The sequence below is a fragment of the Pieris rapae genome, chromosome 5 (genome assembly GCF_905147795.1).
Source record: "Pieris rapae chromosome 5, ilPieRapa1.1, whole genome shotgun sequence".
Lineage (NCBI taxonomy): Eukaryota > Metazoa > Arthropoda > Insecta > Lepidoptera > Pieridae > Pieris > Pieris rapae.
This window is the reverse complement of record NC_059513.1, coordinates 5,289,866-5,307,293: the sequence shown is the minus strand read 5'-3', so window position 1 is coordinate 5,307,293 and position 17,428 is coordinate 5,289,866. Positions and strand designations below refer to the sequence as shown.

At 30.8% G+C, this 17,428-nt stretch overlaps 2 protein-coding genes and 1 non-coding gene across 3 annotated transcripts; 1 reads left to right on the top strand and 2 right to left on the bottom strand.

Moving 5' to 3' along the window:
- Nucleotides 1-2,705: 2,705 nt before the first annotated feature.
- Nucleotides 2,706-2,824, bottom strand: LOC123689257. Its single transcript, XR_006750277.1, has one exon. It is a non-coding gene; the product is annotated as a 5S ribosomal RNA (ribosomal RNA).
- A 1,067-nt stretch (nt 2,825-3,891) lies between these two features.
- LOC111003209 (aldehyde dehydrogenase, mitochondrial-like) lies at nt 3,892-14,490 on the bottom strand. The gene is made up of 12 exons (XM_045628382.1): nt 14,354-14,490; nt 13,848-14,070; nt 13,382-13,530; nt 13,108-13,204; nt 12,191-12,359; nt 9,857-10,005; nt 8,622-8,724; nt 8,122-8,298; nt 6,481-6,599; nt 5,958-6,122; nt 5,330-5,464; nt 3,892-4,539 (listed from the first exon to the last, which is right to left on the bottom strand). Exons 2-12 carry the CDS (start codon nt 13,947-13,949, stop codon nt 4,369-4,371), a joined length of 1,536 nt encoding a protein of 511 aa, XP_045484338.1. The 5' UTR covers nt 13,950-14,070; nt 14,354-14,490; the 3' UTR covers nt 3,892-4,368.
- Nucleotides 14,491-14,919: 429 nt separating this feature from the next.
- On the top strand, nt 14,920-17,260 carry LOC111003182 (NAD-dependent protein deacetylase Sirt6). The gene is made up of 6 exons (XM_022273576.2): nt 14,920-15,124; nt 15,274-15,401; nt 15,470-15,712; nt 16,337-16,510; nt 16,654-16,777; nt 16,949-17,260. The coding sequence occupies exons 1-6, from the start codon at nt 15,059-15,061 to the stop codon at nt 17,258-17,260; spliced, it is 1,047 nt and encodes a 348-aa protein (XP_022129268.2). The 5' UTR covers nt 14,920-15,058.
- Nucleotides 17,261-17,428: the final 168 nt, after the last annotated feature.

Sequence of the window (17,428 nt, the reverse complement as noted above, 5' to 3'; positions counted from 1 at the left end):
AAAGTGAAACGAAAACATTCTAATACAATGTTTATTTTGCAGAATTGAATTTTGCATGTTTATTATGAAAGTTACACTTATTACAAAATTTATTCGCTTCGAATTTTTATTAGGTATAATATTTTGTCATCAAAATTTATAACAGGATAAACCTCTCGGTTTAGCAATAGTCATGATAAATCTATTTACGGAAACAAAGCAAACCGATTCACATCATCAACGATAATGCTCGATTTACAATATTATATTATTAATTCTATACCAGTTGCTTCGTTTATTATTAATAATGTTTCAAGGTTTAGTAAACAAATTTATTTTTTCATACTTAAAACACTTGTCATGTTTCATTCATCGTTCACGTGTAGTTTGACCTAGCAATCAAAGTTTCCAATCATAACCCTATATTCTTTAAAATTAGTCTTATTAGGTACATCGCTTTAACAAAAGCACTGATTTCTCTTATTTTCATACTTAGTTTAAACATAAATTCATGCGTTTACTTGCGTAAAAAGTAGTAAGTCTAAGTATATACCTACGGGGATTGGTTGAAGTATTTTTTATTTACCTATATCTACAAGTTGCGTAGTAATAAATAACGCCTTTTATTAAGTTCATAAATTTTGCAGCTTTAGAGAAAAGTACACAGACTATTATGGTTTAACATAATTTATTATTGTATATTCTAATTTATAACGTATTTGTAGAGAAATAAAAGTCCCTTTTCTTATTTGAAAATCTAATTTTCATTTATTTATCTAAGTAGCATGCAACTTGCTGCGTCTTGAATTCGCATGTAATTTGTTAGTTCAGCGTATTAGCGTTAGTTAGCGTATAATAGATACCTAGGTGTACAGACGGGAAGCGAGTTTATTTATCATGTAGAGATTATATTATAATTGCGTAGAAGATGAGTAAAAGCATACGAAACAAACATAACCTAATCAGATCGTTATAAGTTATCAGTTTTTATTTTAAATTTATTTCGATATCAGAAACTAGATTATTTTAATTAATTTACCAACAAACTCGTGACGTGTGTACGCAAAGTGTTCACCGACCTTGACATGATTCTTGCAGCCCACCCTTCATACTTTTTGAGCCGGGTAAGGCCGGGTTTTGGCCGTGTGGAACGTCGGTCTCCACTACGACCTGGAGCTCCCTACCATAGCCCAATGGATGAAGTCCACACGTTACTTCGAAAAGGCTAAACACCATTCCAACCCATTGGTGCGTAAAGGCATCAATTACAACCCTTTCCCGATAAAAAGGCTCGTAGATGGCTCAGACACGTACTAACGGATCTGGATGATCCAATCACGATAGCAACTGACAAATTAAAAGCCGCCCGCGCGTCCTTTAATAATAGCCATAAATAGATTAGGGTAAAACCCACCTTCACCGGGGAAGGCGAGGACCTTTCTTACTTCGTAATTCGCTTACTCTAGTGAACTTCCATCCTGCCCTTTTGGCGATTAACCACCCCGTGACATTCCGATATGAAGTCGAAGTTCGAGTCTTACAGGAGATGCTCTTGCGCTAGTCGTGGGAAAACCGTAAATTCAGGCCGTCCATCAAATCCATCATTTAAAAATCGATTATCACGGCCAAGAATGGCTTACCATAATCTAATGTCTCGAAGCTCTAGAGAAAATATTTTTATTCCGATGAAGTTTATCACATGGCTTTTGCAAGAAAATGTCCAAATGGTTTAATTAACAAGATAAGATAAGATATAGGACTTAAAGATTTTATGTGGACATAGTTGAAGTGTATTTTGTTGTATTTCAAATATATATAAATTTTTCAACTCTAATAATTGAAAATAATCTTTTCTGTTCGTAGGCGTATTTATCTTAGATGGTACCTACTCTAGTGATACTCTCGGGTTCTGTATACATATATTACGAAAATATGTATGTATATAAAATTTTAATTTATTTATATGATATGACTAGTAGATCCTAAACCTTTTTTTATCAGATTGATATATAGATGAAATATAAATGTTATAACCTATACACGTAAGAGTACCTGAATAATTTTGTACGTATATAGGATTTGATATGGTTAACGAATTCAGTTATTAACTGCAAGCATAATTGAAGCCAGAATTATAATTCACTCTCAATCAATTAAATATTTCGCCTGTCATGTTATCATTGTCTGAAATGTTGATATAAGTTTAACTTTCAGCATGACGGGCGAAATATTTGCCCCGGTCATGCAGAATTTTTGGGTTCGTGATCTGTCAATAATTTTTGCTTGTAAGGGCCTATATCAATTAATGTTATGTGGCTTAAAAACAAAAATATCTTGACGTATAAACAATCTGCCTCCATGACTTAACATCTTTGCATCAGACTTGCACAAAGCGAAGCTAGAAGTATCTTATTAGAGACTAGCCATTAGCCACCCGCCCTAGCTTATAGCAAACAGACAGTCAGACGCAAAGGCTTTGAAGTTTACTACAACTCAAGTTGCGTTTGTAGTCCTCTATATTTTCTGTCTCAGTGGCTTGGTCCACTTTTTCATTGGGCTGAAAAACATCGTCCATGCTCGTACTGTAATGGTACAACATTTATTGTTTCATTACTGAACATTAAAAATACCAATAACGGCTTTATTTGAAAGTAGTGAAGGCGATATTTTTTCTCAAAATACAACCACTGTATGTTTAAAATATTGAAATAAAAAAGAAAACAAAAAGCCAACATCACGAGGTGTTCCCAGGCGGTCACCCATCCAAGTACTGACCTCGCCCGACGTTGCTTAACTTCGGTGATCGGACGAGAACCGGTGTATTCAACGTGGTATGGACGTTGGCGATTACTATTTTATAAATAACAGATCATTATGATTTTGCAAATACATACGATTTATTAAGGTGCAGTCGCTTGTGTTCATTGTCTCGGATAGGTAGGCAACTTCAAGACGAAATCTTATCCCACTTATTAACGGTCTATTATTGTGCCATTACAAAATTATTATACACAAGAAAATTAAAAGCAACACCATCTGTATGCCAATTACCCCAGAAACTTTTCTAGGCGTTAATTAGTTTTTGGCTGTATTTGCTGTTACAACTTACGTGCAATAACCAATATTCCACTTCCCTTATCGGTGGTCGTGAGATTCTCAAACGGCATCCGCTTTTGGTTAGATTTGTTATATTTAGCCAATATAATTAATTAAATAAATGTCTTCTAGTCGTGCACTTTTTTCAAAATGACATAAAGAAACGAGTGGAGCACGACGTATAGATTCGAGAAAGTTCGGCTCTGTACATCGAGAGCAAACAACGTGTATGGCGAAAGAATGTTGAGGTATTTGCTACCGCGGCTAATAAAAAGTCTACCCAAGCAGATAATAGATAACCTAACACTATCCAACATAAACTCTAAATTAAAAAAAAGTACTTTTACATGCATTTGTCGCGCTTCTGAACAAGGCTGTTAAGGTTACATTACAGGTTACAATACTGTGATATTATTTTGTAAAATAAAGACTATAGTATTGTCTTTTATTAATACTTTTACACATTAAAATAAAACACATTTTTAACGGATTGAAGCTATGAAAAACGTAAAATTATGTAATAATAATACATAGATTAAATCCTTTAAAAAAGTGTTTTCTTTAAAGAATAAAACAATTTAACGAGTTCTAATTCCTAATATTTCGTCTTCTTATAATACATCAATAGTAACCGCCTATCATTTAAAAACTTTACCCAAAATGATACGACCAATGTATGATTTTTTTTTCTGTTCTTACAAATGGCTTGGATTCAAACAAATAATCGGACACCGTGGTAGGACATCAGTCACAAATTCTATTCCCGTCTTTGTTTGACGTTGTAAGGGATGTTTTTAAAATAAAAATAACAGTTTCCCATATAAAAATATATTTCAATGAAAGTAACATTTAAGTTAGCAAAAAAATTAAATGCTTTACAACCAAACCACTGATAATGGAAGACTAGTAAATAAACATTATACATTTAAGTAGTATATTAATTATATTGGCAGACAAAATAGTATATTATTTCTATACATATATAATAGACTAGGCATGAAGTTACTGTTACACATACAAAATTCATCAACTTAAGTAAACGCACCATTTGAATTTGGCGCCATTTTGGATTTACCCTCTTAAAATATAATTTGATTACAAATGTTTTAAAGAAGTTTTACTTAACACGACTAGGTTAAAAACCTCCAAATATACATATTGAATAATAAACACAATTGTTAGACTAGTTGAGTTATAAACAATATTTTGTGCGACAAAATAAAAAAAATTGGTATTGTCAGAATTGCATAAAAATTAAACATTTAGAAAAATGCTTGTGTTTTGTGCAGATAATTAAGAGTTTTTCTCAGTCAATCTAACAACTACAGACTTAACTTCTGTATAATTGTTAATGCCATATGGACCGTTTTCCCTTCCAAGGCCGGATTGCTTGAACCCACCAAATGGCACTTGTTGACCGAACACATTGTAATCGTTCACCCAAACTGTACCAGCACGGAGACCCTGCAATATTGATGTTTGAATTATTGTAAAAAGTTTAAATAAAAGAACAGGCTACTTCAGATTGCAAATTATTAGGCCTTTACAAACTACTATTTTTAATGCCTGATTTTAATCATAATTTTAACAACCATAAAAGGCCGGCAACGCACTCGCATGCCCTCTGGAGAGTGTCCATGGGTGGCGGTATCACTTAACATCAGGTGAGCCTCCTGCCCGTTTGCCCCCTGTTCTATAAAAAAAGTGTTGGTCTTTTTGATGATGATGATGGCGTCGCTTCAGTCAACGCTTGTGAATCCGTAAACAAATATTTCTTGAATTACACATTTATATCTATAATACAAAGCTTAATATTAGTTCTTATTAAAATTAATGATCCTTTCTTTGTACAACAGCTAACAGTTAATAAACATATAAGAAATCATATAGTATAATATAATAAATAACATATAATAAAATCAGTCTTAATAAAGCAAGCTTAAAGTACTTTGTGTCTCTATTCATCAAATTGTGTGTAAAAAAATTTAATTATTTATGTAGTAATTTTAGTATTATACTTATTTTGTCATAATCTTAAAGCTTCATTCAGATTTAAGAGCTGTCAACTATTTTTTTCTGTATAAGTTTGTATATTATACATAGTTTAAGAGCTTGTGACATAAGATACGAATTATTGAGTATTGAAATATTCAGTGTATTTTACTTATTAACATTTTTAATTTTAAAAACAAAACTGTTGATAGTTAATTCAAACAGGTATTTTTGGAACCCTTGAGTTTACTATAAAAATTACCTGAATGAGATAATTGGCTTTATCTAAGTCCTTGGTGAAGATGCCGGCTGCGAGTCCATACTCTGAGTTATTGGCGCGAGCGATAACTTCATCTAAATCTGAGAATTTAATTATCTGTTGCACTGGACCAAAAATCTGTAACGAATATTAAACAAGTGAATTAATATAGGATAACTAAATGATCTCGGTCAAAAGGTCATTTATATTGCCTACGAGCAAGTGCTATTTATAGTAAGAATAATTTAAATACAGTTTAAAAAATAATTTAGTGTAAAAAATTTTTATTTACTTATTTATTTATTTAGTACTAGGAGTACTAAATAAATAAATAAATAACAGTACAGCTAACATAAATCATACATAATGACATACAAATACACTGAGAATATAGCCAAATATGGAATACATGATATATTTAACAATAAAAAGATAATAAAAAACAAACAAACAAAAATTATTTAATACATTTGACTAATTGCGATTTAATTTATTTAACTAAGCTTAAATTAGTTGTGTTGTGTGATGATGTAAAAGTGTGGGTATGTATGTGATGGTGTGTATGTGTTTAATTTGAAGAATACTTTTTTAAAGATCAAACGACCTGGGTTGAACGCTTAATAATTTTTACCTCAGTCTTAGCGATATCCATGTCATCCTTAACATCTGCGAAGATAGTGGGTTCGACGAAGTATCCCGTATCACCTTGACGTTTTCCACCCGTTACTAAATTCGCGCCTTGCCTTTTCCCGCTTTCTATCAGACTAAGAATTTTTTCGTGTTGCTCCAAGTCAATCTGGAATTCGTGTGAAGTTAGCCTCGAATTGCTGTTATTTCCTGATAACTCTATTCACTTTGAACAAAAAGTGGCGACATCAATATATCATATAAGTGATATAATAAGGTTATATTAGAAGGTTATTAACTAATAATTGTTTAGTCAGAAATCTAATCCCGAATCCCAAGGTATACAATACACGACAAAAAATTAAGATAATAATCTCTAAACAATTATTTAATCGTATTGATCGACTACAAGCCGCTAGTGTGTGCTTAAATATAATTTTTTATAGTTGCACTGATAAAATTAAAAGAAAAATGCACAGAGCATGCAATTCAGTTGGATCAGTCAAATACTTAAATATTAAAAATACCTGTGGTCCTTGTTCAGTCTTAGGATCGAAAGGATTGCCCACAATTCGTCTCTTAGCACGCTCCGCTGACATCTCAACGAATTTGTCATAGATTTCGTCTTGGACAAAGGTACGTGAACCTGGAACGAATAGAAAAGAAAAAACGTCTACAAATACTTTCAGGGGCGTAAATAGGATAGTTTTAAAAAATAAATCACTGGCGTAACAATATTTTTAGGCCTGCGCCTCAGAATTCTGTATCTGTTTCCTGATCATTTGTCAATCTAATAAGGAAGTAGGTATCAGACTTGTGTGCCTAACACTCTAAACTCTAAAGCAAGTCCTCGCGATATTTTAATCCACCTTCAAGCAAATGTTAAATGCCCGTATAGAAAGAAAGTCACCGTATAGAACCTATGACATCAGAAATTAAAATCGCACCCTGAAGCCATTACTAGGCCAATACTGCTCCAATTAAGATAGATTATTAATAATTATACAACTGTTATTATTAAAATTTGCCACATCTTTTATTTATACCTATATTTTATTTCTCACTAGTGCAGTTATCTTTTTTCTACATTTTGCAATGACTGTTTATACTCTTAATTAGTAATAAATAAGCTTGCTTTATTAAAGGATTAAAATTATTATTATAATGCCCTTCTCAAAAGTAGATAAATTATAATTGTATTTAAAAATATATAAATTGATAAGTAACCCACGTTATTAAGCGAAAATGATTTCCACAAGTTGTATCTAATTATTTTTTATATAACAGGGGGCAAACGAGCATGATACATCCGCCCATGGACACTCAATGCCAGAGGGCTCGCGAGTGCGTTGCCGTACTATTAAGAATATAATAATCGTATTCAACCAAAATGTTCTCGTATTCAATCCAAATGACGCTAGATAGTTTGCAATTATCTTTATATATATATATAAAGATAATTGCAAAACAGTTTATCGGCAATCGTATTTATACGTATTTTATCTTATGTAATATATGCTTATCAGACATTTGCTAGACTGCGATAAATACCAAATACCAGTCAACATTATTTACTTTAGCACAAGGGTATGCCTTTCAAAAACGTCTATTTCTCGCTACTGAACCAATTGCATGAAGCTAGTACTGTGCTCATGTTGAAATATGTATAATCTTAATTTAATTTCCGAAGTATTTATTGAACAAACATACATTTACGATTTATACTTGCTAACACCCCGAAAAAAAATAGAAGTTCATTACTACGACGTGATAATTTATTTAGAAGAGAATTGTCAAATGCCCCTATTTTGATAATAATGTAAAATATAATAATGTTCTATAAAAAATAACTTTTTTTATATAATGGATGGAATGGGGATATTTTACTTTTTTAGTTTTTGGTAGCTAATTAAGAGAATATATGTATGATTAAGGTTTTTAAATGTTTAATCAATAGCTAATTGTTACTTACGATTTTATCAATAAAAATAACATTATATAACACTTAAGTATGATTTTCTCAACCTCAAAGAAAATGTGATCCGATTCGCCCCGGTCTACCCTACAACTTCTCAACCTTATGCGATGGGGCCTTGGGCCAGTCAGTGACTTGACAGAGGAAGGACTCCGCAATTTATTAGAGAAATGTTTTTGATATGGCAACTTACCCGCACAGCAACATTGTCCCATATTGTAGAACAGCGCCATATGAGACATTTCCACGGCGTGGTTTAAGTCGCAATCGTTTAATATAATATTTGGTGATTTTCCGCCCAATTCCAAAGTGATCCTCTTCACTGTGCCCGCAGCACCTTTCTGGATTAGTTTACCGACTTCTGTGGAACCTGTTAGAAATCATGATATACGCTTCTTTGAACGACATTTTTTTTGGCAGCACAAAACGAACTCATATTTAAATTTTATACTGATTTTTTGGTCTGTTTTTTTATGATAGAAAAGAAAAGATGAAGATTATGAAAGTAGAGTAAAAAAATCAATAGAAATAGTATTTAAATAGTAAAAAAAAGGTATAATTGTAAAAAAATCCTGACAGATCCGTTTATTGTGTATGCTATCCCGGGAATTACAATCATATCAAGATTCTTGCTTGAAACACGTTTAATGTGATATACAAACATTTTATTTTAGCCAATGCGGATATACTTACCAGTGAAAGCAATTTTATCAACATCGGCATGGTCAACTAAGGCTGCGCCAGCATCGCCAAATCCTGGCACAACGTTTACTACACCCTCAGGGAAGCCGGCTTCCTATAAAACATTTTATGTAAGAGATCCGTTTGCCCCCTGTTCTATATAAAAAAAACTAACCAGTAAAAGATATCTAACCAACAAACATACACATACACATACATAGATTAAAAAAAAGAATACGATCAAGTTTCAATCGAAGTGCCGATACGCAAGTATCTTTTCTTTTTTTTAGGAGCAGTGTTAAATCTCCCCTTTCCTAAAAAGAGACTTTTTGCTTAAACTCTTGCCCGCTCTACGCCCTTGACTTGCGAACTGGTAGTAAATGTAAATTTACAATAATTTTTTTTGACGTTATATTATAAGTTTACTTGTTTACCTAGATGATAGATACAAACAAAATATCTTATCTAAAGATATTTTGTTTGTTTGACTTAGGTCTGTTGGGCTTGTAGCATCCCAACGGGCTCGGGCGACAACTACTTCGGAAATATCATATAGGCGTGTTCTATATTATAATATTGAAAGAACTTTATTCTTATTAACAAAATTAATTATACCATGCGAACTACCATGAGAGAACAGTTTTAATGTCGTAATTTAGCCATTTAGGGACAAGTAGTGTGATTATAACGCCCTCGTTAATTTATTAAATACAGAAATGTAACTAAATGTTCAAAGTAATCTAATAATTGCACACAGTTTACAGATTTCTTTAAATAATTTATGCACGGCCTTGACAAGATAAGCAAACTCGCACGACGAGGTGTGACATGTAGTGGTTTATGTTATTTAAGATTTACTTTAAATAAATGTGCTATAAACATAAATTTGTTTTTTGTCAAAATGTTGGTTTGTCTATTTTATTTGCTTGTTCTAGAAATATCGAAATAAGTGTAAGTGATTTAGTTAATTGAATTATTTTTATTTATTTAGTTTTATTTATTTTAAAACATTTCAGTTCATGAAACTCACACTAATACATAATACAATATAAAAAATAGTGTTATGATGACAGTATATTTTTATTTAAAATACTATTGTGGTTGTAGTTGCTACGAAGCATAAACTATAAAGAGTGCATTTGACAGCATTTTTTGGATAACAAACCCAGTGAAAATTTATATTACATTTAGAAAAACTCAGTAGATTTATAAGAACCTGAAACACAGTGATATAGAATGTTAGATACCTTAACAAGTTGTGCTAAATATAAGGCTGTGAGTGGCGTTTGTTCAGCTGGTTTTAGCACCAATGTGTTGCCTGTTGCAAGGGCGGGGCCCAACTTCCACGCCGCCATCAACAATGGGAAGTTCCATGGTATTATTTGACCGCAAACACCTGCAAAAAATCTCATTCATTTCATTTTCAATTCATTCATCCTTGGCTGTCATAAGCAATCATTTAAACAAGTGTGTTAAGATAATCCAGAATTGAATAAAATGACATTACAGTTACATTTATCCAACTATCTCCCCACTCTCTCTTACACAATTATAACAAAGGTTTAATCCGATAAAAGGACTAGATAGCGATTACAATAACTATAAAGAAGGATTTATTTTAACAACTCTTAAAATTAATATAAGATGTAAAGTTATGTTCAGGAAAAAAATGATCTTAGAATATTTAATACTAATGCAATTGAGAACTACTTAATAAAAATTTAAATTTAGAACATCATATCACATATAAATAAAACAAGAATACATAAAATCTAAACCAGATTCAGACATTTGCAAATTAATAGATCAGTCTCACTCAATGTTAAAGAAACACTACAAATACTATAAATATAAAGGATTATAAACATTTAGTATAATATAATAATTTAGTATTCACATTTTAATAACTTATAAAATCATACGTTTTATTACAGACTTTAATAAAATTAATAATTCATTCTTACGTTTAAATATATATATGTCAGCAAATATTCTGATTGAGACAATTGACCGCTGTATTTCATTCCTCCTTTTGCTGAGATTTTGTTTGTACTACTTTTAAGATTCTTTATTTTATTTGTTATCATTCATTTGTTTCCTAGTTTAAAATAATAATAAAGAATAAAAGTACGACTACTGTTCGTATTTGCCGTGCCATTTAGAGACGAGCACGTGCCTCGGGTCAAGGCGTCATGTTGACCTTTAGAGAATGCTTTCGGAGGAACGAGACAGGGTTGTTTTTGAGGATTCCGTAAAACATTGTGGTGAATAGACGTTAGACCGAGTTGGCTGTAAGAGATTTGTGGTTGAAAGTAAGATTGGTGCCTTGAACCCGCTACTCATTATAATTTAGGTTTAAGTGCCGTTTGAAGTGTTAGGAAACAACTTTAAATTAAATATTGTACCATCTGTATTCGTGTCGTGATGATAACGAAGAAGGCAATTTCTCCGACATATTATATATTATTTAAAGTAAAAATGAATTTGAATGTATATATAATTTGAAACAGTATGGTGTTTTTACAGACAGGAATCTCGGCGAATTTATTGATAATAAGGCGAAACGAAAACATTCTAATATAACGGAAAATTTGTAAATATAATTTAAATGTCAAAAAAATTTCCGTTGCGAAAACGCGTGTAAAAATGCGATATCGTGTTTGTAACGATTTCTAACTGAAAATTACCAATTACAATTTTAATGTGTTTTTGTATTGTACTCTTACAAATTCTATTCGCTTAGAGAAAATTTACTTTTACAATCAAAAATTTATTTAAAAATGGAAATATAATCAGCGGAAATATAGTAAACGCTTCACATACATGATCGTATTATACTGGTATTATATTATTAATTATATACCCGTTACTTCGTCCATGATTAATAATTAAAAAGAAAATGTTTCACACCAAACCAAATGATTCTTTCATGATTTTTGTGCAGTTTGATCTAGTAGGTAATCCAATATATTCTTTAAAATTAGTTTTATTACACCTTAACAAAAGCACTGATCTCTCTTTTTATAATTTAAAAATAACTGGGTATTCGAATAAGTCGCGTTCCGTTTTACATTTACGTGCTTATAGAGAGGAAGCTGAGGGAGCTAGAAGTAAATTGGTTGTTAGTTGAAATATTACTACTTTTATATCTACAATAAAAGTTTGCGTGGTAATGATTAATTTGCGTGCATATGCAGTTTAATCATAGGTACTGACGACGTGGATAATTTTTCATATTATACCTTCTGCTTGCGAAATTTATACATTAAGAATATTTGATAACTTTCAGTTAAATACTAGTAATCACTTTATAATAAAATTAATTTATTTTACAAAAAATAATTATAAAAGTACTTTTTCTTACTTTAAAATCATATTTTCAATTTATTCATACAGTAGTAACAAGCTTCTGCCTGCGTCTTATTTCGCATGAAGACTTGTTAGTACAAAGCGTATATGTAGGCGGGTATAGACGGGAAGTGAGTTAATTTTTTTGATTTAACTATGAAATAAACATAACTGAATCAATACGTAAATCTTTAAATTTATTTAAATATCAGAAACTATTTTAATGAACATACCAACAGGCTCGTGACGAGTGTACGCAAAGTATTTGCCGTCTGTTGGTAACACTTTGCCATGATTCTTGTCAGCCCAACCCGCGTAGTAGCGCAGGTTCTTTATTGAACCCGCTACATCTCCGTAGTACGCGGCCAAGAACGGCTTACCATTATCTAATGTCTCCAAGCTCTAAAAAAAACTTATTAAATTATTTCAAAAACTTCAGTAACATCGCTCCCGTTGTATATCTCAGATGAAGTTCACTCCACATTTTCGGTTAGAAAACATTCAAAAAAAAAACAAGATTAAGATTTATGCTAGCGGAAATAGTAGAAGGTAATTTGGTTGTATTTCAACAACACATTAATTTTTCAACTCCAAGAACCTTTTATAAGTATAGTAGTTAATTAAATCAATATCAGTAAAAAATAAAAACCATCTAGGATAAATAAGCCTATATTTTATTTTTTTACTGTTAAAGATAACATAATTTTATTGAGGATTATTTATAGGAATTTATTGCGAATTTCACCGACACCTAAAATGAATTCACGAGGAGGGTTAAGGGACATACTTTTTTTATGTTCACAGATAATTATTGCCCTTGCTAAGACGGAATGGGTAGCTAGTCTCTCTTAAGATAGTTCTCACTTTGTTGCTATGTGCAAGTTCAATGCAAGGATTTTAAGTAATGGTGGCATTTATACGCCTTACGGTATATTTATACGCCTTTATGCCTGTTTGGCTTAACTTAGGCTCTTTAAAGCAAAAATGAGTGAAGAACCCAAAAATTCAGACATTTTTATTATTGATATAAATATTATATTTCAGTAAGATTTATAGAAGTATTATCAGTTGATATAAAGCTCAGGTACTATAGAATGGAATTATAAAATATATTTGTAGGAAAGTTACAAAATTTCTTCAAAAAACTTACTGCTATATAAGTCCTATCTCTCTCAATAAGATCAGCCAATTTGTTTAATAGGTAGCCCCGATGAGATGCATCCATTGTCCTCCATGGTGAGCCCAGCCTTTTTTTAAATATAAAAATTTTCAACATTTGCTATATTAGTATGTCAGTGCATTGTATACAAAAGAAGTTCAGTTGCAAGAGTCTTGTTTTTTTATAAGTGAAATCCTTAATTTTATGTTATTAATTAGTACTAGAAAATAGTTCATAATAACTAAAATTATCATTTAGATCTTACTTGAAGGCATCTTTTGCTGCTTGGACTGCTTTATCAATATCTGTTTTTCCACCCTGTTGAATGTCCGCAATAACTTTTTCGTTGGTAGGATTAACAGTTGGAAATGTTTTGCCATCAGCAGCTTTCACCCACTCATTATTGATAAATATCTGTAAATAAGTATTGTATGAGCAAAATTTTTTTAAACCAAATATAGGTTAGTCAACAGCCTGTATTATAATAAATGTTTAACAGAAATTTATTGAAATATTAACGAAACTTATACCTATGCTTATGTATATAGTATGCTTGCAATATTTGATTAGATATTGAGAGTTAAGGCAATTACTGCTTAAATAATAAAATTTATTATGCAAGCAAAAAATATTAATAAATTATTACATATATATTTATGAATGAAAAAGTTTTAAACTATGCACAATAATATGTACATATTTGTTGTAAGTATGCAAAAGCAAGTACTTACTCCAGTGTACAAAACATCCGGGGTGGTGTGGGGTGCCGGCGCTGCTGCAGTCGCAAATTTTGCCTTTTGTAACTTTAACGTTTTGCTAAGATTTCGAATCATTGTAAAATCTATAACGAAACAAAAATTATCCTCTAGGTCTCTAAACTACAATTTGGCGTTCGCTACAATAATTATGTAGGCTATTTCTGCGTATTACGCGACTGGCGCCACTGAAGATCACCTGTAGCGTATCGTAGATACGCACTAAAAATGTACATACATACTGTTTGGTGTAGTATTTTCTATACGATATTGATATGTGTCAATATAAATACAGGACACTAAGAAAAGAAGAAAACAGACGTCACTCAGAATAGACTTTTAAGATGAGTGAGCATGTATTTTTTCCTATGAGCGTTTCTATAAGAATATAAATTAATTACCGTTTATTGTGAAGAAATATATCAATTTAACAAAGATAAAAATGGGTTATTCTTTATAAAAATATAAAACATCCCATACACCTATAAAGTATAAACTACATACTACGAAGACAACTCATACAGAGACAGGAATTAAAATTTGAAGGTTAAACCATGAATCAAAACAACAAACAAAACAGAGGCGCCTCACTCAATTTTACTCATGTTTTTTTCTTTTAATTTTAAATTTAATGGAATTTTATTTTTTTGTCAATTTTATAGACTGGTAACGATTCTTTTAAGTCAAAACAGATTTGTATACTAATTACTATATTTTAATTTTTTAATTGTATAACAGACAGTTCAGATGGAACCGTTGTATATATATATATATATATATATAGTTGGTAAAAAACCCAATGCCGTCTGCATTAAGTATAATAGGAAATCTATGTTAAATGACATGAGAAGAAAAAGGAATCAATTCGTAACGAAAACCATATTATTATATTTCAACCTATTTTATAAAATTCGATCATCGGAAATTTTAATTAATTTGTTTTTTTATTGGTTTAATTAAATCAATAAACAGTTAACAGACCCTTGTCACAGCTTTCATCTACATAATTGCAATTTCTACCACAGATATTATTTTTGATACTGGTAATTGGTGTATACTCTGTCTAACTGTATTATGTATACCGTGCTCTATGATAAAATGTATCGAATTTAATTCAACATTCAATAATCAATACACAAATGTTTTTGTAAACAAGTTTTCTCCAGTAAAGCTTAAAAAGTCTTAAAATGTCATGCAACTATGCTGACGGATTATCACCATATGATGACAAAGGAGTACTTGGTGTTCCAGAGGTATGGTTCCAGTTATATTTTCAAATTTTTCTAAAGTTACGTATTTAACAAAGTAATAAATTCTCCTTTTTATATATAAGATATCTAATAGCAAATAATAATAATAACCGGTGAGACAGACTTGATATGCAGAACATGTAAAATTCCAGAAATTTGACTCGGCTGAAAAATTGAGAGAAAAAAATCAGATATTAGCCGATTTGATAAAGGATAGTAAACATATAGTTATTCACACAGGAGCTGGCATTAGTACATCAGCAGGGATACCTGATTTTAGGTATATTACTTTTTAATCAATTTAGAATACTTAGTCTGTCATAGTATTTTCAATTTGAAATATTTTAGGGGCCCAAATGGTGTATGGACTCTTGAGAGAGATGGAAAGAGACCCAATATTAATGTATCATTTGCTGATGCTAAACCAACTAAAACCCACATGATATTAAAGAAATTAGTTGAAAGTAATATAGTACAGTATATTGTAAGTCAAAACATAGATGGCTTGCATTTAAAGTCAGGCTTATCCAGGAAATATTTGGCTGAACTTCATGGAAATATGTTTGTGGATGAGTGTAATCTCTGTAAGAGGTGAATATAACATATTATTGTATTCTATAAACAAATAAATATATAACTTTTGTTAATGTTTGATTGCAAAATTATTATAAATAATTTCAATATACATATTTAATATTATAAAGATGAAATGTTTGTTTTCTTTGTATGTTTTGTAATGTTGTTCAAAAGCTACTGGACCAATTTCAATTTTTTTTCACCATTAGAAAGCTGCATTTTCACTGACTGACAAAGGCTGTTACATTTAAAAAAAAATTGGCATCCCTAATAAAAATACAATAATATAACTAAGTTGTGAAAAAAATATATAAAATTTGTTATCAACACATGCTGTTGAAGCTATTGATAATAAGAAAAAAAAAGTACATTACTATACAATGTATCATTATCTACAAAAATAATGTTTTCGTCATAGTTGATTGTATGTTGGCTATAAGAAAGTTTTGCATTTTGAATTTTTGTTTTAATTTTTTACAATTTATCATAATCAAGGATCGATCTAAATCTACGTGAGTGAACCCTGGGACATTGCAAGTTTCAGATTAAAATGAAAGCACTTGATTTTCAAATGTCTAGATCTCAGCTTCCATTCTTTATATTATAATCTAGTCATTAAATATTCTCTTTGAATTACAGACAGTATGTTCGTAACACACCAGTGGAAACTGTAGGCAAGAAATGTAGTGGCGTGCCCTGTGCGGCAGCTCATATAGGGGGTCGCTCTTGTCGTGGACGCTTGTATGATGCTGTGTTAGACTGGGAGCACAGTTTACCTGAAAATGATCTCTTAGCTGCCGAGTTGCACTCAAGGTAATATAAAATACCAAGACGGAGAAGTCTATTTTAAGTGTCGTTAACTACATATATTACTAGAATAACTTTTAGTTGCTAAAACCGTGTAATGTTCTTATAACTTAATATTGTTTATAGTATTACATTTAGTCCCTTGACAGCATTGCAGATTTAAGCATTTGTTTGGGGACAACACTACAGATTGTTCCCAGTGGTAATTTGCCATTAGAGACGGTGAAGTATGGGGGAAAACTAGTTATTTGCAACCTGCAGCCAACAAAACATGTAAGTATTGTTTACTGCATTGTAAGCTTAACGCTAACTAAAAATATTTTTTTTAAATTTAACAAATAAAATGAATTCCAAAGTGTTTATTAATTCTACTTCACTGGACTAAGTCAGTTCTAACTCTTTTGGAGTTTACTATACCTCCCTTATACTTGTAATTTTTTTCAGGATAACAAAGCCGATTTAGTAATTAATTACTATGTAGATGAAGTTTTAGAGAGTGTTATGAAGATCTTGAATATTGCTATCCCCACTTATAATGAACAAGATAATTTAATAAAATTAGCAGAACATTCCATAATTGACTGGACTATAAATAGAAAGGATATAATTGCTCTAGAAAAAAAATATAAAACTAAATGTAAAGGAGTTAAGAAAAAACGAATTCTTATAAAAAATAAAATTGATGGTATCTCAGAGGACAAGACAAAAATAATTAAATTAGAAATTAAGGACGAAATTAAAGCTGAAATAAAATAATTGTAAATAAATGATTCCAACTTATGTATTGTTTTTTATTAAATACAAAACAATGAATTATTTCTAAAATATACAACATCTCTTTGGTATAGTAGGAATGTTTAAAATATCATAAGTCAGTCGCATAAATATTACTAACTATATAATTCCTTTCTATGTTACATAAGG

Excerpts from the sequence above, each read along its gene's own strand:
- LOC111003209 (XM_045628382.1), bottom strand. The coding sequence starts at position 13,949 with ATGATTCGAAATCTTAGCAAAACGTTAAAGTTACAAAAGGCAAAATTT. Across the intron at positions 13,205-13,381 it reads GCAGCAAAAGATGCCTTCAA|GCTGGGCTCACCATGGAGGA; the intron begins GTAAGATCTAAA and ends ATTTAAAAAAAG. Across the intron at positions 6,123-6,480 it reads AGACTGAACAAGGACCACAG|ATTGACTTGGAGCAACACGA; the intron begins GTATTTTTAATA and ends CACGAATTCCAG.
- LOC111003182 (XM_022273576.2), top strand. The coding sequence starts at position 15,059 with ATGTCATGCAACTATGCTGACGGATTATCACCATATGATGACAAAGGA. Across the intron at positions 15,713-16,336 it reads GAGTGTAATCTCTGTAAGAG|ACAGTATGTTCGTAACACAC; the intron begins GTGAATATAACA and ends TTTGAATTACAG. Across the intron at positions 16,511-16,653 it reads GCTGCCGAGTTGCACTCAAG|CATTGCAGATTTAAGCATTT; the intron begins GTAATATAAAAT and ends GTCCCTTGACAG.